At 32.8% G+C, this 23839-nt stretch overlaps 9 protein-coding genes across 9 annotated transcripts; 7 read left to right on the top strand and 2 right to left on the bottom strand.

Annotated features, from left to right (window-relative positions):
- Positions 1 to 962: 962 nt before the first annotated feature.
- PPL_01416 (uncharacterized protein) lies at positions 963 to 2736 on the bottom strand (the record flags this gene model as incomplete). The annotated part of the gene is made up of 6 exons (XM_020572425.1): positions 963 to 1448; positions 1559 to 1659; positions 1745 to 1994; positions 2089 to 2348; positions 2453 to 2474; positions 2695 to 2736. 6 exons carry the CDS (start codon positions 2734 to 2736, stop codon positions 963 to 965), a joined length of 1161 nt encoding a protein of 386 aa, XP_020437568.1.
- Positions 2737 to 3238: 502 nt separating this feature from the next.
- vps4 (vacuolar protein sorting-associated protein 4) lies at positions 3239 to 5586 on the top strand (the record flags this gene model as incomplete). Its single annotated transcript, XM_020572424.1, has 5 exons — positions 3239 to 3374; positions 3473 to 3858; positions 3929 to 4193; positions 4290 to 4826; positions 5582 to 5586. 5 exons carry the CDS (start codon positions 3239 to 3241, stop codon positions 5584 to 5586), a joined length of 1329 nt encoding a protein of 442 aa, XP_020437567.1.
- Positions 5587 to 5808: 222 nt separating this feature from the next.
- sec13 (WD40 repeat domain-containing protein) lies at positions 5809 to 7009 on the top strand (the record flags this gene model as incomplete). Its single annotated transcript, XM_020572423.1, has 4 exons — positions 5809 to 5811; positions 5918 to 6317; positions 6430 to 6604; positions 6682 to 7009. The coding sequence occupies 4 exons, from the start codon at positions 5809 to 5811 to the stop codon at positions 7007 to 7009; spliced, it is 906 nt and encodes a 301-aa protein (XP_020437566.1).
- A 1045-nt stretch (positions 7010 to 8054) lies between these two features.
- Positions 8055 to 10939, top strand: PPL_01413 (uncharacterized protein; the record flags this gene model as incomplete). Its single annotated transcript, XM_020572422.1, has 2 exons — positions 8055 to 8058; positions 8757 to 10939. The coding sequence occupies 2 exons, from the start codon at positions 8055 to 8057 to the stop codon at positions 10937 to 10939; spliced, it is 2187 nt and encodes a 728-aa protein (XP_020437565.1).
- A 954-nt stretch (positions 10940 to 11893) lies between these two features.
- On the top strand, positions 11894 to 12738 carry PPL_01412 (F-box protein; the record flags this gene model as incomplete). Its single annotated transcript, XM_020572421.1, has 2 exons — positions 11894 to 12305; positions 12368 to 12738. 2 exons carry the CDS (start codon positions 11894 to 11896, stop codon positions 12736 to 12738), a joined length of 783 nt encoding a protein of 260 aa, XP_020437564.1.
- A 299-nt stretch (positions 12739 to 13037) lies between these two features.
- Positions 13038 to 17810, top strand: fcsB (fatty acyl-CoA synthetase; the record flags this gene model as incomplete). The annotated part of the gene is made up of 9 exons (XM_020572420.1): positions 13038 to 13286; positions 13374 to 13628; positions 13732 to 14060; positions 14093 to 14169; positions 14803 to 14857; positions 15488 to 15703; positions 15837 to 15996; positions 16076 to 16475; positions 16555 to 17810. The coding sequence occupies 9 exons, from the start codon at positions 13038 to 13040 to the stop codon at positions 17808 to 17810; spliced, it is 2997 nt and encodes a 998-aa protein (XP_020437563.1).
- A 105-nt stretch (positions 17811 to 17915) lies between these two features.
- On the bottom strand, positions 17916 to 19460 carry PPL_01410 (uncharacterized protein; the record flags this gene model as incomplete). Its single annotated transcript, XM_020572419.1, has 4 exons — positions 17916 to 18285; positions 18415 to 18469; positions 18659 to 19258; positions 19316 to 19460. 4 exons carry the CDS (start codon positions 19458 to 19460, stop codon positions 17916 to 17918), a joined length of 1170 nt encoding a protein of 389 aa, XP_020437562.1.
- Positions 19461 to 19980: 520 nt separating this feature from the next.
- Positions 19981 to 20949, top strand: PPL_01409 (SDR family oxidoreductase; the record flags this gene model as incomplete). Its single annotated transcript, XM_020572418.1, has 2 exons — positions 19981 to 20571; positions 20653 to 20949. The coding sequence occupies 2 exons, from the start codon at positions 19981 to 19983 to the stop codon at positions 20947 to 20949; spliced, it is 888 nt and encodes a 295-aa protein (XP_020437561.1).
- A 1351-nt stretch (positions 20950 to 22300) lies between these two features.
- On the top strand, positions 22301 to 23497 carry PPL_01408 (HMG1/2 box-containing protein; the record flags this gene model as incomplete). The annotated part of the gene is made up of 1 exon (XM_020572417.1): positions 22301 to 23497. The coding sequence occupies one exon, from the start codon at positions 22301 to 22303 to the stop codon at positions 23495 to 23497; it is 1197 nt and encodes a 398-aa protein (XP_020437560.1).
- Positions 23498 to 23839: the final 342 nt, after the last annotated feature.

The raw sequence follows: 23839 nt of genomic DNA, 5'->3' as shown, positions 1-23839 counted from the left end.
TTTTAGCTTTGCTTGAAATCAAATCAAATCAATGATATGATCCTAAAATATATAGAGTTAAGTTGCAGGCATTACTTTACTTATTCTATAAAATTATATAATAGAATGTTGTTGAGGGTATATTTTTGGTACCAAAAATGATCACACAAACACTTTTTCATCGTCGTAAATTTGCAAGACTTATTATAGAGATTTGCATCAGCAACCACAACAACACATTGTTTTATTCCCAGTTGAAGCAAAGTGCTTGAATCACTTTATTTAAATTTTAATTATGATGAAATAAAATCAAATTCAAATCAAGATATTGTATTCTGAACATTCCTAGCGGTGATGGAAATACGATATTTTCAAATTTGATATTAATGATAGTAATCAAGATGTAATAGAAAAACCGTCAACTCAACAATAATACTTGGTTTTCAAGATAAGAACCAAGGATCATTTAAAAATAATAATTTATTATTCTATATTCATTCATTATTCTTGAGAATTATATTAGAGAAAAGTTCAACCTAATACCCTCGATATTAATATAGATTATTTCTCATAACAAACATTCCAATTGATTAATTGGAAATCAACTTACTAGTAAGGTAATCCATTCCAATTTGATTTTTTTCTTACTATAATATATGATTTTAACATCATCTAGAATATACATCGAGCCAACTATGAATAGATCTATCCAGCCAAAGAATCAATGGATACACTCTCTAAATATCATCTAAACAAAGAAAGCAATTTGAATCAGATTTTACATCGGTTATGTAAAGAGTGATGGTAAAGATTATTGAAATCAATAGGTTTCACAATCACCTTATTGAAATGGGTTTAATGAATGTTCTTGCTACAAAAAATAAATAACAGAGAAAAGAAAGAAGACAAATAATATGGTTGTTTTTTTTTTCTTTTTATATATATATTCAATAAAAATAGATATGTGAATCTATCTAATCTATCTATCTATCTATTATTAGTTCATCTTCGACCAGTCCATCTACTTGATCGTTTTTGTTTTCGCTATGTTCAGTTGTAATGGTACCATTTTCAAGAGTGCTGCTATTGTTGTTTTCATTAAAATTGTTGTTGCTATTTTCGTTGTTGTTGTTATCTGTTACAGTTGTTGTATTGGTGTTATTGTTATTGTTATTGTTATTATTGTTGTTGTTTTTAGGTGATGACAGTGAAGAAGTCAAAGAAATTCCACCAAATGATTTTGCAATACTCAACATTTCTCTGAGAGCTTGATTCTCAGTGATGAGTTCCTCCATTAGATGTTGATTGGGATCATCTTCTTGTGCAGCACACTGCAGTAGTATCAGCATCTCCTGTATCTTTGATTTGAGCGCCGAATTCTCTTTCCTCAATTGCTGATTGGTGTCCTGTTGTTCTATCAATCTCTTTTTATATTGATCCGATTGACTTCTTTCATTATTCAATGTTTTCTATATATATATATATATATATATATAAACAAAAAAGAATAATAAATAGTTAGTTATAAAACAACAATGAATGAAGATTCATTTTTAATAATTTTTTTATTAATATTTACCAGTTGTATTCTTCCTTTCTCTATGATTTGTTCAATTGATGATTTAATATCAGCATAGGCTGCTCTGTTTCTATTATTCTCTTTTTCGAGTATCAATACAACTGTGGTATTTGTAACAATAGCAATAAAAGTGTGTTAATAACATAATAAATGAATAAAGTAACGAAAATGTAGTAAACTGCTCACCCTTTTGTAATGAATCAATTTTATCACTCAGATTGATATTGTCTTGTTGAAACAGTTGTAACTTTTGTTCTAATTCTAATTTTACATTTTCATATATCTCCAATTCTTTTTGTTGATTTCCTAGTTGTTCTTTTTCTTTTTCTTGTTCTTGTTCTTTATGTTGTTGGTATTGTTTATCTTCTTCTTGTTGTTGTTGTTGCTGTTGCTGTACTCTATTTTTATTCTTAATGTTGTTATCTTCTATTATATGCTTTAAAATAGTAGGTAATATAAGTAAATGTAATATAAGTATCATTCATTCGATTCAATCATTCATTCATTCATTGATTTAGATAGATTTATACTTTAAAATTGTTGTAATTTGCAAATAGTTCCTTACTAGCATTCTGATTATTGATCATCTTTGTCTTTAGCTTATTGAGATTAGTCATAATTGTCTCTAAAGTTTGTTGTATAATTTCATTGTTGTTGGTGTTTGTGTTGTTGCTGTTGTCAGTGTTGTTCTCTGAATGTGTTGGGGCAGCATCAGGAGTACTCTCATTGCCTTCACCAACAACCACCGATTGTTCTTCTTCCGTTTGAATATCCATCATTACACAACTATCTATATATATATATATATATAAATAAATAAACAAATAATGATAAATATCTCTTTAAGTTCTCTCTCGTCTATCTATCTATTCTATTCTATTCTAATATATTCACTTTCTTTTTCTTTTTCAAACTTCTAAAATGAATTAAAAATCATGACACTTTAAAAAATTAAAATAATTTTCAAACAAAATGTGCGCAAATTTTTGTGAAATCAAATAACAATATTAAACAAAGTTATAAAGAATAACAATTGAGAAAATGAAGGGTAGATTTGAGTTTAAAAATAAACTTTATTTTTGAATAAGACTAGTTCATCATTTTATACAATTTATTATTTCACTTTAAGTTGTAACTAACAAGTAAGAATGTAGATCTAGAATGTTTAATTTAATCATTTGATTATTTATTAAAACAAAGAGATAGATTAAATATATATCTTATTTATATTTTTAAATAATTTATAAATTTATTTTATTCTTAATTCAATAGGTCATTTGTTCTTGATTATCCAAGTGCTACAAAGATTTGTGAGTTAATTAATTTTTTTTTAAAAAAACAAAACAAAGCGTTTGAAATGTTTTATTTTTTGATTTTTTAATTTCAAATTTATTATTGTCTTATTTATTTATTTAATAAACTATTATTATTATTAATAATATATTATAGAGTGGAGAATTAGAACTATTCATCTATCTATCTTTTATATTAATTGTAAAAAACAATAGTTTTTATTTTTAGTTTTTAGTTATATATTATTATTTTTGATAATTGTATTTTTTTTTTATTTTTTATTTATAATATAACTTGTTGTATCAATAATCTTATACTTTTATTTTTGTTGTTGTTGTTGTTTAATAATATAATATAATAATCAATTATTAATAACTTTATAAAGATATGGGCGATGTCAATTTCTTACAAAAAGCAATTCAAATTGTACAACAAGCGACTGAACAAGACAATGCAAAGAACTACGCAGAAGCTCACAGATTATATATACTTAGTTTAGATTGGTTTACAACTGCTTTAAAATGTATGTTTTTTTTTTGAATAATATTGTAATTACTTGTCATTCTATTATTATTATTGATGATACTTACTATATTGGATATGCTGTTTGTTTATTTATAGATGAAAAGAGTGAAAGATCGAAAGCAACAATCAAGGCAAAGACGATGGAGTATCTTCAGCGTGCAGAACAACTGAAAGAGTATTTGGAAAAGACTAAAAATAAGAAACCGGTTGCTGCGATGAATGGAACTTCAAAGCCGAGTGCCAATAATACAAAGAAGGGTGGAAGTGCCGACGACGACGAGGACGTCGATCCAGAGGACAAGAAGCGTAATGACTCACTGTCCTCATCGATCTTGACAGAGAAACCCAACGTAAAGTGGGACGATGTAGCCGGTCTGCATCAAGCCAAAGAATATCTCAAAGAGGCAGTCATCTTCCCCATCAAATTCCCACAGATGTTCACAGGAAAGAGAAAGCCATGGAAAGGTATTCTTCTATATGGTGTAAGTAGTTAATCAATGCAAAGTCGAGTCACAATCATATCTAATATATATATATATATATATTATATAGCCACCAGGTACTGGTAAATCATACTTGGCAAAAGCCGTTGCAACAGAGATCTCTTCGACATTCTTTTCGATTTCACCATCCGATATCGTAACCAAGTGGCTTGGTGACAGTGAGAAGCTGGTGAAACAACTCTTTGAAATGGCAAGAGCAGCAAACAACAGTGTAATATTTGTAGATGAAATCGATTCTCTTTGTTCATCACGTAATGACCAAGAGAGTGAATCTTCCAGACGTATCAAGACAGAGTTTTTGATTCAACTCGATGGTATGTCAATACAATATTTATTGATGATCCATAGGTTTACATTACAAACTTTTCATTAACAAAACAATTATTATTATTATTATTATTATTATTTAGGTGTTGGTAATGATTCGGATGGTGTTTTAATTTTGGCAGCAACCAATATTCCTTGGGGATTGGATTTGGCTATTAGAAGACGTTTCGAGAAGCGTATCTATATCCCATTGCCAGATCCACACGCACGTATAAAGATGTTCCAAATCCACATTGGAAACACACCGAATACCCTCACACCACAGGATTTCAAGAGAATGGCAGAGATGACCGAAGGTTATTCCGGTGCCGATATCCAGATCGTGTGTAAAGACGCCATTATGCAACCGATCCGTACCGTCCAGACTGCAACTCACTTTAAGAACATCCGTGGACCATCGCGTGAAGATCCCAATGTAATCGTAGAGTATATCACACCCTGCTCACCGGGTGATCGCGACGCCATGGAGATGACCTGGATGGAGATCGACGGATCCAAACTCAAGGAGCCAGAGATCACCATCAACGACTGCGTCAAGAGTATTCGTACTGTCAAGCCATCGGTTAGTTCCAAGGACTTGGATAAATATATAGAATTCACAAGAGATTACGGTCAAGAAGGTATTTAAACTCAATCAACAATACAAAGTTTTAAAAAAAAAAACAAACCAAAACAAACATCAAACAATTATCAATAAATTCACTTTTTTTTTGTTTTCAAATTGACAATACAACTCCCAACAACAATAATCAATCAACCAACTTTACAGTATGTATTGGAAGAACGACTATCAACATCCAACCAACCCAAACAACAGTCCTGACTTTTTTTTTTTTTAATCATCTGAACAATAAATAAAATTAATATTGGTTCTTTATTTGTATAATATTTATGGATCAAACTTGTTTATATCATTTCTAAAAAGTTAATAGAATTCTACCCTTTTTTGTATATTCCTATGTGATGATGTTATGGATATTATTGAAGCTATTACCAAAAAAAATAAAAAAAAAATAAAAATAAACAGATGATACCTTCAATTTTTATACACAGTCATTATACTTTTAAAAGACAACCCATTATAAAAACTACAACAATAAAGTATATGAACTAAATATTTGTATATATTAAATAAGATAACTAATATATATATATATATATATTTTTAGAAGATTTACCAATAAAATATTAATTTAATATAATAATATCAGATATCAGATATTCATATTTGTTTTATTGTTGTTTGCACAAATATAAATTTAACGAATCAATTATTTGTTTGCATGAGTAGAGAGAATGAGTCAAAGACTAAGTCATAGAAAAATTTTGAATGACTCACTTGTTTTTTTTTGATAAAATTTTTTTTTTTATTTAGTTTAATTTTTTTAATAGTGAACTATCACACTTTTACTTTTTTCACATTATCCAAAGATCATATTTTCTGTCGATTATATTATTTTAAATAAATATAAATTTATTATATTTTTATTTATAGATTATCGAAATTAAATTAGATCTAAAATAAAATAAAATAAAACAAAATAGTATAATAGTAAATCATAATATATATATATAAATAGAAGAATAATAATAATATAGAGAATGGTAAGAGAATAGTTTGATTTGAAGATGAATGATCTGATCATCTTATTAATGATTGTGATTTTTGATTGATTTGATCGATCGATCGACATATAATTATTATTATTAGGCACAGGTTAATTTAGATACTCATCATGAGGATATGGTTCATGATGCACAATTCGATTACTATGGAAAATATTTAGCGACATGCTCGAGCGATAGACTTATAAAGATTTTCGATGTCGGTGGAGACAACCACGTACATCTCGCAGACTTGAGAGGACACGAAGGTCCAGTCTGGCAAGTAGCATGGGCACATCCAAAGTTTGGAAAGATATTGGCATCGGCATCGTACGACAGAAAGGTCATCATCTGGAAAGAAACAAACAACAACCAATGGAGCATCATCCACCAATATTCCGGTCACGAACTCTCTGTCAACTCTATCTCATGGGCGCCACACGAGTTTGGTCTGTGCTTAGCGTGTGCATCTTCCGATGGTACCGTTTCAATTCATAACTTTAAAGGTAACAAACAAACAAAACAAACAAAACAAACTAATTAATCATAGATATATGACATTTAAAATTAACACTTTTCTTTTCTATCTATCTATCTATCTATCTAAATTCTTAATAGACAATGTTTGGGAACAACCACAAAAGATTACAGTATCTCAAATCGGTGTAAATTCAATTTCTTGGGCACCAGCTTCAACACCAGCATCACTTGTCAATGCTACACAACAATCGATTCCAGCACCCGTCAAACGTATTGTCACCGGTGCATGTGATAATTTAATTAGAATTTTCAAGTATGTAGAGTAGTAGAGAAGAAATAAGTTAGGATTTTTTAGTTTACTTACAGTTTTTGATTGTGATTGATGTTTAGATTCTCAGAAGATAAATGGGTACTTGAAAAGCAATTGGAAGAACATAAGGATTGGGTTAGAGATGTCGCTTGGGCACCAAATATCGGATTGCCAACATCAAAGATTGCATCATGCTCACAAGACAGAACCGTTGTAATTTGGACTCAAGACGAAGCCGGTAATTGGTCGGGAAAACCACTACCAAAGTTTGACGATATCGTGTGGAGAGTAAACTGGTCTGTTATTGGACATATTTTAGCTGTATCGTGTGGTGACAATCAAGTGACTCTTTGGAAGGAAGGTTTGGACTCTGAGTGGAAGCCAGTATCACAAATTGAGAATAATTAAAAATAGTAGTAGTTAAACAAATATCACAATTGTAGAACTAGTATAAACATATAATAATATTCAATAATAATAAATAATAATAATAATAAGAAAAGTAATAGATAAGATAGATAAGATCAAACTACTCCCCAATAACTAAAATTAAATAATCAAACCACTTTCGAGAGCAATAAATAAACCTTTCCAAAAATAAAAAAGATTATAATAATATTATATTTAATGTTTCTTGAGACAATTGTCTTTCCCGTGCTCATTGTTTACAATATTGATTCCAAATTATACAATAACAGGATTCTAAATCTTAAGAGTATTGTCGATATACTGATCAATCATAATCATTCAAGTAGGTAAGAGTGTGACAAAAATAATTAAATTAAATTAAAAGTGGGTGAATAAATTAAAAAAAAAAAATTCTTTCTCATTCATTTTCGATATTTCTTTCATCTCAACTTTTTTTTTTGTTCTATTATTATTTTTTGCTTATGTTATTCAATTTGATTGTATAATATAATAATAATAATGAATAGTTTAGGTGTATTTAGTGAACATTGAATGAAAATGTAATAAAGTAAGTGTCATAATTATGACAATTCTTCAACTTTGAAGTTCTTATCAAGTATAATTAATATTAAATCTATAAAAATGTGAAATAGATAAGAATACAGATATGATATACATTTAAACTGATTTGTAAGGTATGTTTGAGATAGTTTTTTGAAAATAGAAATTCCACTGCCATATGGGTATACAATTTGATATAAAAGTAAAAAATAATTTAAATTTGGAAAGTATTTACAAATATATCGCAGAAATTCCTATTGTCCACACTACTCTGTGCTATCTATAGATAATAAAATATTTTTATCTACTTCATAAAGATATCAGATATTATTGAAATATATCAATTAGTATAGTGTGTAATGAGAAGATAAAAAAATAAAATAATAATAATATCAAACAAAACTCGAAGACAAAGTTTACACACACACACACACACAATTTTCATTGTGTTTGTCTAATTTGTGTTATTATGCGAATGTGTAAAATGTGTATGATATGTCAAGTTGTTATTAAGGAAAAACCAAAAAAAAAGAGTAGTGTGGTGTTGTTCTGACCACATACGTAAAACGTGAAACCCAATTTAGACAAGTGTTTTATTTTTTTTAAAGTAGTGGTGTTTATAAAACAATATATCTTACTTAAAAGTGAAAATATCGAATGAGAGTGTTGTTGTGTGTTAAGCATATGCATAGGTTAAATAAAGTAGATCGGGATTTGTATTGGTGTTCATGACCACTTTCGGAAAGCAAATAATTACGAGTGGTTCGATAATATTACCTCTAAAGGAAGATCCACTTTGCACTCCATACAATTGAAAGAATTATAAATAGTTGGAGATCTTCAATCTTCAAATCATTCAATTCAACAAATACAAATACAATTAAGACTTTAGTAAATAAGATCATATATTTATAAAAATCTTAAAACAATTAATTTAATCAACTTATTTATTTATTTATTTATTTATTTCAAAATCAAAACCAATAATTTATATTTATTTCACTAAATAATAATTAACATTATTTTTTTCTAAAATCAATCCAAAAATGAATTGGAAATATTTAATGATAGCTGTGTTCTGCACAACTGCAATTGGTATGTATAAGATAAATTATATCTCTTCTTTAAAATTAAATTTTGAATTTTGATATTAATATTTAATTATTTAATAATAATAATAATACAGCTATTAGAGCTCAACCTCAGGATGATGGTGGTAACACTTACTTCCAGGATACTGGATTTGTATCTGACACTGGTATCCAGGACACTGGTTTCATCACAACAACTGATTTCGTTTCAACAACTGGTTTCATCACAACAACTGGAGGTATTCAAGACTCTGGTTTCATCACATCAACCGGAGGTATCCAAGACACTGGAGTATTCACCAGTGGTGGAGCTGGTTGTGGTTGTACCTACACATGCGACAATGGTATCATTGGAGCTGACGGTCTAGGTAACACAATCACCAAGTTCACCTGTATGATCATCAACAACGGTGGAGCTGTCGACCATATCGATGTCACCATCCAAAACGCAGCCAACCTTGTCTCCCTTGACGGTCTCCAAACCTCTGACGGTGTCCACTTTGACTTCCAACCATCCCGTGTTGGTTCACCATTGCAAACCGGTAATGCTCACCCATTCGAATACATCGTCTCTGGTACCACCCCACTCAGATTCAACATTGACTGTGAACCAACAACTGGACATGTCACCTCTGGTCACACCTCTGGTCACACCTCTGGTCACACCTCTGGTCACACCTCTAGTCACACCTCTAGTCACACCTCTAGTCACACCTCAAGCAGCTGTGCCCTCTCCAACTCGTGTCAAGTCGGTTCCTCATACCAACAAAACGGTCAAACCTACACTGTCTACAACTGTATGATCCTCAACAACGGTCCAGCCGTCTCCCACACCTCAATCCAACTCCTCAACAACGCCAACTTGGTCGCTGTCGACGGTCTCCAAACCTCAGACGGTATCAACTTTGATTTCTCTCCATCCCGTGATTCATCACCATTGCAAACCGGTCACGGTCACCCATGGTCATACACTGTCGTCGGTAACCAACAAATCACTGTCCAAATCTGCGGTGGATCATCATCTGGTTCATCTTCCTCCTCCTCCTCCTCCTCCTCATCTTCCGGTTCAAGCACCGGTGGTTGTGCCCTCTCCAACTCATGTCAAGTCGGTTCCTCATACCAACAAAACGGTCAAACCTACACTGTCTTCAACTGTATGATCCTCAACAACGGTCCAGCCGTCTCCCACACCTCAGTCCAACTCCTCAACAACGCCAACTTGGTCGCTGTCGACGGTCTCCAAACCTCAGACGGTATCAACTTTGATTTCGCTCCATCTCGTGATGCTTCCCCATTGCAAACCGGTAACGGTCACCCATGGTCATACACTGTCAAGGGTAACCAACCAATCACTGTCCAAGTCTGCGGTGGTTCATCATCTGCTCCATCCACCTCCACCACTGGTTCAGTCACCACCTCCACCGGTTCCTCTGGTTCCTCATGTAATCTCGTCAACCAATGTGAGTTGGGTAACACCTACCAAAAAGACGGTGAAACCCTCTCCAAATTCTTCTGTATGATTCTCAACAACGGTCCAACCATCACCCACACTTCAGTCCAATTCTTGAACAACCTCAACTTGGTTGCTGTCGACGGTCTCGCCACCTCTGACGGTCTCAACTTTGACTTCTTCCCATCCCGTGAAAACTCACCATTGCAAACCGGTAACGGTCACCCATTCACCTACACTGTCAAGGGTACCAACCCAGTCACCGTCCAAGTCTGTAATGGATACTCCTCAACTGGATCCTCCTCATCTACCTCCTCATCGTCGTCCTCCTCAACCACCGGTTCAGCCACCACAAGTGGAGTCGCCACAACTGGTTCCGTCACCGGATCATCTGGATCATCTTCAACCACCGGTTCAGTCACTGGATCATCTGGATCATCTTCCACCACTGGAGGTCAATGTATGTGCCCATGCCAATGTCCATCGACCACCGCCTCAACCACCACTGGAGGTAACTCAAGTGTCTGTGATGCCTCATACTACCAAACCAACTACAACACCTGGACTGGTCCAGACGGTAAGACCTACTCACAATTCGATATCACCTTGAAGAACATCGGTACCCAACCACTCAAGTCAGTCATTGTCTACGCTGCTTTGGAGCCATTCAACAACTACTGGGGTGCCCTCAAGAAGGAAGCTCACAACTACGATATCTCTGCTGAGAAGGCCGCTCAAACCATCGCTGTCAACGATCAATACCAATGGAGTTACGTCGTCGAAGGTTCTGCCCCATCTGCCCTCAACATCGTCTCAGTTGCCTGTTAAATAGATTCAATATCTTAACTTTTTTAAAAAAAAAAAAAAAAAAATTAATTTATTAACATTTAAAAAAAAACAAAAATATATAAATAAATCATATCTAAAATATTATTAACTTTTTTTGTTTAAAATATAATTTAAAAAAATTTTATTATTATTTGATTATTTAATTTATTTTTACTTATTACTAATTTATTTAAAATATCTTTATTCTCTATGTTGATTTCAAGTGAAAGTTAATAGTAAAAGTTTATTGAAAAGTAATTTTTATTCTGAAGACAGCCAAGTTAAGGTTAGAAGAAAACAACAAAGTTAAAAATAAGACAAAAAGCTGCAAATGCGAAGGGAAGATCAAAAAAAATTATTCGCTGCAACATGTTGTTTTTTCAAAGACGACTCATCCAAAAATAATTTAAAAAAAAAATTAAAAAAATAAAGTGTATTAATTTTTTTACACTACTTATAAAAAAAAAAATCACAAACTTTTTTTTTTTATATTTATTTTTAATTCATCTCACCATATCTTTTTGTTTTTTTTTCAATTATAATAACAATAGTAGTATTAAAAGTAGTGTTATTTTTAATCTAAATTAATATAATATTATCTATTTACAAAAGCATAAACGACATTTTTTTTTCTTTTTTTTGCATTTCCCCAAAAAAAAAACAAAAACCATTCCAACTACTTTTATTTAACAAGTAATTCATATTTTTGTTTTTTTTTTTTCCGAGATAAATAGTTAGTTAGTTAATTAGTTAGTTAATATTAATAGTTATCTTATCTTAATCTTAACAATCAACTATAGGTAGTTTATAAGATAAATAAATAGAGAATAAATAATAATCAAATATATTATTATCACATTTACAATAAAGAAAGAAAAGAAAGAAAAAAAAGAGAAGAAAAGAGAAGAGAAGAACAGAAAATAGGATTACTTACTTTAGTTATTTCTAAAAGTAATGAATAATTCATTAAATGAAAGGGGAATGTTCATTGGTGACCCTTTGATTGATGATTTGAAATCAAAGCAATTGTCTAAAGTTCACGATTTGGTATTGTTGGAAGCAGGTCTCGAGAATGTAGAATCAGAGATTGCAGCATTACTCTCGCAAAAGTTGAAACTTGTCGATAACATACGTCGAATCAAAGCAGAGAAACAGATCATCGATGAATCGATGGTCCGTGTACAACAATCGGTCTTGGTTAAATGGCGTAATCTAGCCAATCGTTTTGGATTGCAATACGAATGTAATCCAACTGACAACAACTTTATAATACCATCTGTTATTTCATTGTTACCAATGGAAGTTATTATCAATATCTTTGAATATCTATCGTTCCATGACATCTACTTTAATGTATCACGTGTTTGTAAGCTGTGGAACAGGTTGTCACTCTCTGACATCGTGTGGAAGAACCTGTTCTACGTCAAGTGGAACACGTTGGACACGCATCATCACAACGAATCGAAACCACTCAAGGTGATTCCGTCTTCGTTCTGGTCGAGTCCAATACTACCACCGTCGCAACCACCTCAGATTCTGCCAAACACCATACTGGTGCAGCAGACACGTCTGAGAACACAGTACGACGACCGCACCGTCACTCGGAAGACACCGCATTCCGCTATCCTACCGCCGTCCGGCTTCAATCCGTACTCTTCGAACCGACTCCAACAACAACAACAACAACAACAACAATTGCTCGTTCGACAGCGACAGCGAGAGCAGTCACGAGAGCAAGAATATCAAGGCGATCATACCCGACAATAGCAATAGCGACAGCGTCATACACGACCAGTTGATAAGCGACGACATTCCACCATCGATTCACCACCATGAATCCGACGACGAAGACTGTGTCAGTGTCAACAAGGTGAAGAAGAGGATAAGAATCGACTGGCGCGAACTCTATATGAAGCGATTGAAGATCGAGTATAATTGGTGGAAGAGTCATTGCACCTCCAAGAAATTCCCTGGACATAACGATTGGATTACATGCATGCAGTTCGACGGCAAGATTCTGGTCACAGGATCGTGGGACAGTTCTCTCAAACTCTGGAATATCGATACTGGCGACTGGCTGCTGCTCTCCAGCCAGCAGATGGGAGGTCACCAAGCCGGAATTACCTGTCTTCAATTCAAAGGCAACAGGCTAATCAGCGGTAGTTCAGACTCCACTCTGAGAATATGGGATCTCTCAACTGGCGAATGTCTACACATTCTTCGAGGACACACCGACGGTGTCAGTTGTCTCACATTGATCGACGACAACATGATTGCCAGTGGTTCACTCGATAATACAATCAATCTATGGAGTATTGAAACCGGTAAATTATTACATTCATTTGCTGTAAGTAAACAATACAAAAACAAAACAACAAACAATTTGTTTATAAACTAATATATATATTTCTATTTTATTTAATATTTTTTATAGAAACATGTAACTGGTATTACTTGTTTGTACTATAAAAATAATCTGTTAATTAGTGGTACTATGGGTGGTGTTTTGAATGTAATTGACTTACCATCTAGAATTGTATTGCAAACACTTCATGGACACAGCGATCGTGTCACTTCCATTCAGTGGTGGGACAATCCAAATGGAGAACCATCCATTATCAGTTCTTCTTGGGACTATACACTAAGAGTATGGAATTTACAAACTGGTAAATCAATTCATGTATTATCAGTAAGTATATTTAATTTAGATAATAGAAATAACAATTTTATTTTAAAAAAACAACACGTAAATATTTATTAATATTATTTTATTTATTTAATTATTACTTTAGGGTCATACATTTAGAGTTCGGTGTACATATATTAGAGGTAATATTTTAGTTTCAGGATCCTGGGATACAACTGTAAGAGTGTGGGACCTCCTGACTGGAAAATGTATACACACTCTCACTGGACATAGTTTTAATGTTTGGGGTGTTCAATTTGAAGGCAAACGTTTGGTTACAGCGGGTTGGGATCGAAAGGTTAAAGTTTGGGATTTGGAATCTGGTAAACTGCAATACACTCTCGATGGACACACTGAATCAATCATTTGTCTTCAATTCAAAGGTAGCAAGCTGGTTACAGCTGCCAAAGAAATTATTGTTTGGGATTTTGATGTGTAGGCAGTAAGTAGTGATTTTTTTTAAAAAGAAAACAAAACAATAATAATAGCAATAATAATATCAATAATAATAATACACAATTATTCATCATATCAGTACAAAATAGTAAATAAGTGATGATATATTGTTATTTTATTTAATAATCTTAAATATCTGGATAACAATTTTAATTCTAACTAACCAATTTTAATTTTTTTTTCAAAAAAAATTTTACTAGACACAAAACGATTTCCCATTTAATAATTAAATTAAATTAATTATAATTATAATAATAATATTATTATTTCTTCACCCAAAGTCGCCCCCCAATAATTAAATAACAACAAACTATCTATCTAGTTTCAATTCCAATCCAAAAGCAAAAACAAAAACAAAGAAGAGAGACGATCGATCGACTTTACTACAACTCCAAATTTTTAAAAAAAAATAAATAAAATGATTAAATTCTAACCATCATAAATAAATCTTTGGAAATAACATTATGTCAGTTGAGTTGGTAAGCTCAAAATAGATTTTACCTCAATTCAAATTGAAATGGAGTAAATTCAGATTAATAAATTTAACATGTCAATTCAATTTAAAACTATCTTTGTTTTTCAACCAGGCAGTAAATGGAATTGACGAGAATAGAAACAAAAATAGAAATAGGTAAACTATATCGACATTTTTATGGAAATTTAAAACACCAAGTTCCCAAACTATTTTGAAAACAAACTAAATTTCAATTAATTTGAAAAGATTTCATTGAGGTGCGATGCGATGTGATGGTTTGGACTAAACACACAACCTCCGTGTGTGTTAATGATGTGGATAGTTATTGGGGAATTGGATTGTCAATCAACCTGGTTTATAAGAATGTGTTCATTAACAGTGTGTGTGTGAGACCATGAACCTGTTGATGGTTTGATAATTGTTTTCTTTATCAAACGACAACAAAAGTAATGGATACTTGACATTTTTGACATATAAAGAAACTAAATTCACCCCTTTTGTTTTTTATATCATAATAATATCTATTTTTAATAACTCCAAAAAAATTATGATCTTAAATAATTTGTTTGTTTTGAAAAAAAAGATTAATAATATTTTGTATAATTTTTATGAAATTCCCAAGACTGAAAAAAGCGCAATCTTTTAACTAAAAAGGAAATTTACATCACTAATTTTTTTTTTATATTTTGCAAAAAAAAATTTAAAATTGGTGAAATTTATAAATTAATTTGATGTTTTTGAATTACACTGAAACTTTGTGCTGAAGAGTGAACATAAAGAACCGTGAATTCTCCGTTTTTATTATCATTATCATTCTTGTTTGTTTACTTAATAAATAAATAAATAGAAAAGTTTTTTTGTATATTGTTTTTGTTTTATTTTATTTTATTTTACAATTTTTAGTTAGTTAGGTTAGTTAGTTAGTTAAAAGTAAAGCTATGTATGAGAATTGGTTGGCTGCTATTGGACTTGTGATGGTCAGTAGCATTTTGGCAATCAGATGGAAGAGACCTCATCCTACAAATCAATCGATCGAAGTCGGACCAACTGTGCAAGGTGAAGGTAGAGCAAGAAGAAACGCTGCAAATCCAGAGTTAGTTACTCATGTCGAAGAAGATCAAATCTATACTTTATACGATTCAATTGTGTAAGTATTAAATCAATCGATACGATCATATCGATCACTAAAAGTTTACTTTACTAAACTTTCATTCTTTCCTACCTACCTACCTTCATTACTGTACATAATCGATTATCTATCTATCTATCTTCTTTACTAGTAAATCATGTCAAAAGTTCAGTACACGTAAATGTTTTGGTTCTAGACCTATCGGAAAGAATGGTGAAATCGGTGAAAACTTTGAATTCATCACTTACAACGAGTTTTACAATCGCTGCGAAACATTGTTCCAGGTTTTAGTTGATTTGGGTGTTCAACCAGTATGTATTTTATTAAAAACAAACTTCAAACTAAAAACGAAATTATCGTATTATATCAATCAACTAATTGTATAAACAGAAAAGTAAAATAGGTATTTTCAGTAGAAATAGAGTTGAATGGTTGGTTGTTCAGGGTGCCTGTTTCATGCAGTCGAATATCGTTGTCAGTTTCTATGAGACTCTTGGTGTGGAATCGCTGATCTTTGTCAGCAAGCACGCTGAGATTGAGTTGGCTTTCTGCTCGAAGGAGACACTCGAGAAGACCAAGGAGATTGCTTTCAGTGTCAAGGAGCTAAAGACTGTCGTTTGTTTCGATGATGTGTCCGACGAGGAACGTCAGTCGTTCAAAGCAAAGAATATCCATATCTACACTTACTCTGAGTTGATGGAGCGTGGCGCTTCACTCGCCGGCAAACACAAGCACGTTCCTCCACACCCAGACGATCTCTGCACCATCATGTATACCTCAGGTACCACAGGTAAATTGATCAATTTATAAATGACTAATCAACTGAGCTCGAACTCTATAAACTAATCAAAATTTCCAAAACTACAAAGGTGATCCAAAGGGTGTTATGATTACTCATCGTAATGTTATCTCTGTGTTGTGCGCTGTTAAGCAGCTGGCCGATGTCTATGTAGACGATTGTCATTATTCATACTTACCATACGCACATATTCTGGAGCGTGTTGTCGCCTCTACTGCATTCCACTATGGTGCCGCCGTCGGTATCTTCTGTGGAGACACTACTAAGATTCTCACTGAGGTCAAAGCGTTGAAGCCAACTCTCTTTATTGGTGTTCCACGTGTGTTTGAGCGTATCAAAGCCGGTGTCTTTAAGGAGGTTGCCAAGCAATCGTCAGTCAAGAAGACCGTGTTCTACACAGCGTACAAATTGAAACAACTCGCCATTCTCTATGGATTCCGTATGCCACTGATTGAGGAGCTTATCAACAAGATTGTTTTCGACAAATTGAAATCGCAACTCGGTGGAAGAGTTCGTGCCATTCTCTCGGGTGGTGCTCCACTCGCTCTCGATACCGAGTGTTTCCTTCGTATTGCTTTCTCGTGTTCGGTTGTTCAGGGCTACGGTTTGACAGAGTCATGCGGTGGAACTGCTGTGAAACGTTTGGACGACGACTCGCTCGGAACTCTTGGACCACCATTTGTATCGTGTGAAGCCAAGTTGGTCGATGTGCCAGACCTCAACTATCTCTCCTCACACAATCCACCCACTGGAGAGGTTTGTCTGCGTGGTCCATCCATTGCCATCGGTTACTACAAGGACGACCAGAAGACCAAGCAAGACTTTAAAGACGGATGGTTCCACACTGGTGACATTGGTCGTTGGAACCCAGACGGATCGCTCTCTATCATCGATCGTAAGAAGAATATCTTCAAGTTGTCACAGGGTGAGTATGTTGCCGTCGAGAAGATCGAGAACGTTCTCCACAAGAGCGAGTGGATCGCTCAGATCTGCGTCTACGGTGACTCTAAAAAGTCAGTGTTGGTCGCTATCATTCATCCTCACCAAGACAAGGCTGAAGAGTGGGCACACTCCAAGGGTATTTCAGGTGGATTCAAAGAGATCTGTGCCAACAAGGACTTTAACGAAATGATTTTGAAGGATATCAACAACGTAGGAAGAGCATCGAAATTGTTTGGATTCGAAGTTCCCAAGCAAATCCACATCATTCACGAAGCATTCAGTGACACCAACGATATGATGACACCATCATTCAAATTGAAGAGACCACAAATCAAAGAACATTATCAAAATGAAATCAATCAAATGTATTCTAAATTAGATTAATTTAAATAATCACAAATTCAATCAACCAATCAAATATATACTACATAATGTTATTTTATATAATAATATTAAATTTATTATTAATAAACTTTTGCAAATATAATTTTATCTTTTATAAGTTATATGATTGTTTTCATCTTTTAAAATGGTTGTGAATATTCCACTTTTTAAATTCTTTTGAATCATTTTGTCTTTGGTTGTGAACTCTCTGATTGTAGTGTTTGTTCTCAAAAAGTAATCGAGATTGATGTTGTCTTTTTTAGATGAAAGTAAACTATCTATGTACAGTCTTTTAATTGTTTTGTTGCTTGTTATCATTTCGAATAGAAATTTATAATTGTGAGCTATGTTTGTATCGTTGTAAATTGATAGAGTATGAATCTTGCAATATGGATCAACTAAAAACAGAGTATCAGAATTGGGAAGATTATCTGGGAGTTGCCAAACTAAATGAGTTAAATTCGAAAACACTGTTCTATTTTTAATAGTAAGAAATATAAAGTTACACTCCAGATATTCGAGTGCACTCGAATCTATGCTTCCAGGTAGTTCTACTGATCCAAAGTGATAAACTTTCAATCTCTTGATCACGGAATGATTGTACCTAATGCTTGGAATGTGATTTCCAATCGATAGTCTTTTGATCGTTTTGTTTGACTCTAGTGTATTATATATTCCTAAAAGGTTACTACTCTCTAAACAGTAAAGCATCATCTCATTGAAACTCAGTGAGAGTGTTCGTAGTTGTGGTAGTTGGTTAATGAAGCCAAAGTCTATGTCCACAGAGATATCAGAGAGTTGAAACCGGAGCGAAAGATTCTTTAGATGTTTGAGTGTGATCATCTTACTGATTGATTTTTGATCGGTCAGGTACTGCCAGCAATGTCCACGAAGTAAAAGATGAATAGATTGCAGTGAGTGCGAGTGATTATCATAGACCGATTGCAAAATATCTAATTCCTGACTGATTTCTAAATCCCCGATGTACAGAGTATCGATATTCTTCAAACTATTTAGGAACTGTAGATGTGGAGCAACCATTCTATTATAATCAACTTGGTTGTATTTTCTTTTGTGAGCTCTTTTTCCTCGCCAGGTTCCAACGGGATCATCGTGAAACTCGTCGAAATAGTTGAGTTTCATAAACCGGATATGTATGATCAATCGGTGAGCACGAGCGAGATGAGGAACCAATCGGCCAAGAGTATCAATGGAATCACCGAATCCATTGAAAATGATACTCAGCGTCAAGACCATGTCATTCTCGAGAAGGCTAATGAGTCGATCGAGTAGCTTTCTATGGAATTCTGTTCCACCCTTTGGAAGAGAGCGCTCAAACTTTACAAAGATATTGGTTGGATACTTGAGTCCCTGCTGAACGATCTCTTTCATATTCACAAAGTATATTGGCTTTGGAGTGATCGTTGGCATACATAATATAGCCAAATCTATAAACATATGATATTTGTAATAGAGAAACTCCACGTGTTCATACCACCTCTTACACACCAAAGATAGGTAGATCTTTGATGACAATGTCATATCGACATCTTTCTTATATTGAGAAGACCATTCTTTGAAAATAGAATGCGAACTTTTGAAAATGATCTCCAAAAGGTAACGTTGACAATAATCTGTTAGCGAAGCCATCATCAATTAAATTTAATGAGAAAATAAAAAAATTGATCAACTTCGAATCTTCTTCTTTTTAGATTATTCTACCTTTTTATTTTTTTTTTAATCTTTTCAATTTGCAAAAGTTTTTTGTTTTTTTTCAAAAATTTGACAAGAGATTTTTTTAAGGTGTTATATCACAAAACTTCTTTTCATAAATCTTTAATTAATTTTTAAAGAGAACAAATTAGGGGTACACCTTTTTTTAATGGTTTTGTTTAATCTCAACAGTATGTCAATCTGAAGAATATTCTCTTTGAGAATAGAGAACAAAAAATGTAATTGGACGAACACACACACACACATAAGATAGATTCACACACTTTCTACTTTCTGTGAAGATGCTTTTACTATTAAGTGTTTTTCTTCACATCGTAAATATATATAATTAAAATTAGAAATACATAAAAATAAAAAGCAACAAATAATAATCAGAAACTAATATTACCTTTTTCTAAAGAAATAAGATAAATAATCAACTTAAAATATATAGAAAATGTCGAGTTTAGAAATAAAGTCAAATGATAAAGTATGGTTTGTAACTGGAGCATCGAGAGGAATTGGACTTGCTTTGACAAAAGGGCTGCTGGCCTATGGATTTAAAGTTGTCGGTACATCGAGAGATAGACAAAATCTGATCAATGCCGTCGGTAATTTTGGTTACAGAGATCATTTCTTGGCGGTACAGGTTGACCTTCTCAATGAAGATAGTATCAGGCAATCATTGAATGATGCACTCTCGAAATTCGGAAGAATCGATGTCGTTGTTAATAACGCTGGATTCAGTATCTCCGGTGCATTGGAGGAGAACACCGACAAACAGGTCCGTTCCAATTTCGACATCAATGTATTCGCCGTCTTCAATGTACTCCGAAACGTATCGCCAATCCTGAGAAATCAACGATCCGGATATGTATTCAACATCTCGTCGGTCGGTGGGCTCCAAGGTGTCATTGCACACAGTGCCTATTGCGCCACCAAGTTTGCACTCGATGGCTTGTCAGAGTCCTATGCTCAAGAGGTTAAACCATTTGGTATTAGAGTTACTACCGTCAATTTAGGTGCAGCTAGAACAACTATTTTAGATGTAAGTAATAAGCAGTGTTAGTTAATATCTAATCTATAGTTTTATTATATTAACACTTTATTATTATTATTATTATTAAAGGCTGATGCATATAAACCAAAGAACCGGATTGAAGCATATAAACAAGTTCATAGTGTTTTAGATTTCATTATTAATCAGTATAGTGGAAATCAACCAGTTGATCCATCAAAGATATTGGATATCCTAATTAGAGTTTATCAATCAGAGGGTGATACTATGCACCTCTTTGTATCGCCAGAATCTAATCAACTACTTAAAATTAGAGCCGAACAGTTGTTCAAAGACCAAAAGAGATGGGAAGAATTTACCACTCAAACAGACTTTGAAACAACAAACACAAATATGATACCTCAATGAACTAACTAACTAACTAACTAACTACCGATGTAAATCAACAATCTAATAAAAGTAATATTTATAGTAAAATATTTATTTTCTTTTCTTTTTTTGAATTTATATTTTTTAATCAATTGCTTTATTGTTTGTCATCTATACTATCTGCCTAAGAACGAGATGGTCCTGTCCTCTTTTAAAAAGAGAATGAAATGCTATCGATAACTATCGAAGAATTATATATATTCACTCTTAATAAATATGTATGCATGTTCATTCATCATAACATTTCTACTCTAGTATTGATTTCTAGTGTGTGTATTCAAAGTTTAAACATTTTATAAATACCAATCCATTCTATTATTTAAAAATAATCAATATTTAATTTTAATGTAAAAAAAATAAGAAGTGCTAATACTACTATGTAATTTGAAATAATTATTATTTTTATTTAAATGAAATTCAGTTCACATGGAGTAGTGATCAAAGGAATCAAGAAATCTATAGATGATAAAATTGGATGTTAGTAATTGTAAGTTAATGATTTGGAATCATGGTGATGATAAAATTTTTATATTATATTTTGTCAGATATAGGTTAGATCTACCGTTTTCATTTCATTTAGGTTTCAGAGAGATTCCCGAAAATAAATCATCATCAAAATATAACATAGAAATTTTATATCTTATTGAATAGTTTAGTTACATACCAATTGGACCAAGAGACAATGAAAAAAATTACTGAACAGACCTCGGTTTTATTGCAAGAAAGTCTGGCGAGTTTATTGCCAAAAAAAAAATAAAAAATAAAAAAAGTCGAAAAAAAAGAAAAAAAGTCAAAAATTTATTAGATTTTCGAAGTTCTTTAAATAATTGTCAAAGCTATTGATTTTTTTGTAATGTAAACACCAATTATATTTTAAAGGAAAATTGATAATTAATAAAGAATGAATTGAAGCTACTTTAATATAATATTATTTTTCATTTTTTTTTTTTTTGTTAAAAAACTAAGATTGTTTTGTGTGTTGTCCAAGCAATCCAACACAAATTACATACAATTCAAATTAACACCAATTCAAATTTTCAATTTGTTTTTTTATTTATACTTGTGTGTATTGATATTTTAGTAAGAGTTATAATCAATTATCTTTTTTTTGTTTTTTTTTTATCAAATCATTGTAAATAATAACATCTGTTGTAATATAATTAATTGTTTATAATATTATCATCATTAACCATTATCATATATATATATATATTATCATTTATCATTTTTGTTTTTAATTTATATAATTGTATAATTAATTAGACTTGTTTATTTGTTTTATTTTTCATATATTTAATTTAATTTTATTTACTCTCAACATAATATAATAATGACAAAGAGTTCTACCAACACAAATATCACAACCACTACTGCTGCTTCAACAAAAAATGATAAAAAAGTCAAAAAAGGTGGTGTAAAGTCAAAGAAGAATGTCGAGGAGAAACAACCTGTTGCTCTTACTACCACTGCTAAGGATGACAACACTGAGGAAGGTGTCGATTCACTGCAAAAAGAGATTCAACAATTCAAGTTGAAATCAAAGATGCAACGTGAAGAGCATGAGAAAGAGATGAAGCAAAAGCAACAGCAACAGAGCCAGCCACAGAGTCAGGCGCCAGCCAGTGGATCGAAAGCATCGGAGAATCACGGTCACCACAACCATCATCTTGCGAATGGCACTCCGCAAGCCAATCTCAGTGGAATCAAGCGATCGAAGCCAACACTGCCGATTCCTGCCTATCAGTACTACAAGGATGCCAATAGCACTAAGTCGAGTGGCTGGTGTCAGGAGATGTGGCGTGGCATGGACGATCTAGCAAAACGACCGTTCTACGAGAAGGCCGACGAAGACAAGCGTCGTTATCAAACACAGATGGCAGAGTACGAGAAGATTCATGCTCAAGTCGTTAGTTCACACCACAAAACTCAAAAGAAAGACAAGAAGAAGAGAGCCGACGACCAAAACGAAGACGATAAAGAATCCACTAAGAAGGTGCCAGGCGGTGACGATGACCAAGAGGAAGAAGATCGTGCAACAAGCAAGCGAGAGAAACGATTGTCAAAGAAGAACAAGAGTGTTTTGTCACAATCACCATCATGGACAAACTCAACAACAACAACAACATCTCAACCGAAAGTAGTTGCAGGTGGTTCAACCGTAGTATCGACTGCAAATAGATATGAACTCGAAACAAATGCAAATCGTAATAAAAAGATTCATCCAAAGGATGAAAGTGAAAGTGAAGAAGAAGAAGAAGAAGAAGATGATGATGAAGATGAAGATGATGAAGATGAGGATGAGGAAGATGACGATGAGGAAGATGAGGAAGAAGACGAAGAAGATGACGAAGATGGAGAGGAAAACGATGGTGAAGAAATAGATGAAGAAGAACTTAAACGTATTCAATATGACGATGATGGATATGCAGATGAAGAGGATGAAGGTTATGCTGATATGAAGAGAGGTTTCAAAGCACGTGGAGCTCCTCAAAGAAAACAGAAATTCGGTAGAAAATGGAACAAATAGATTGAATGTAATTATAAATGCGCGAGAACACCTGACAAAATACAACAACAACAACAACAACAAATAGTTATGTAAATAATTAAGATAACCAACCTCCCAATCAATCAGACTGGCTTCAATAATAAAAAAACAGTTTGATTAATAATAACCTTTTTTATATTTTTTCAATTAACTTTTTTTTTTTATTTTTTTATCTGCGTGTAATCTTCCAATGATTCATCAATCAGAAACCCCACACCACTGATTTACTGAAAAGGGTGATTCCCACTTGAAGTGAACTTAACGATCAAAATGAATGATCATCTGATCCCAAAATATATTTTCAATTTCGATTTCAAATTC

Source organism: Heterostelium album (genome assembly GCF_000004825.1).
Source record: "Heterostelium album PN500 unplaced genomic scaffold PPL_scaffold2, whole genome shotgun sequence".
Taxonomy (NCBI): Eukaryota; Evosea; class Eumycetozoa; order Acytosteliales; family Acytosteliaceae; genus Heterostelium; species Heterostelium album.
The sequence above is the reverse complement of the archived record's forward strand: the minus strand, read 5'-3'. Positions and strand labels throughout refer to the sequence as shown.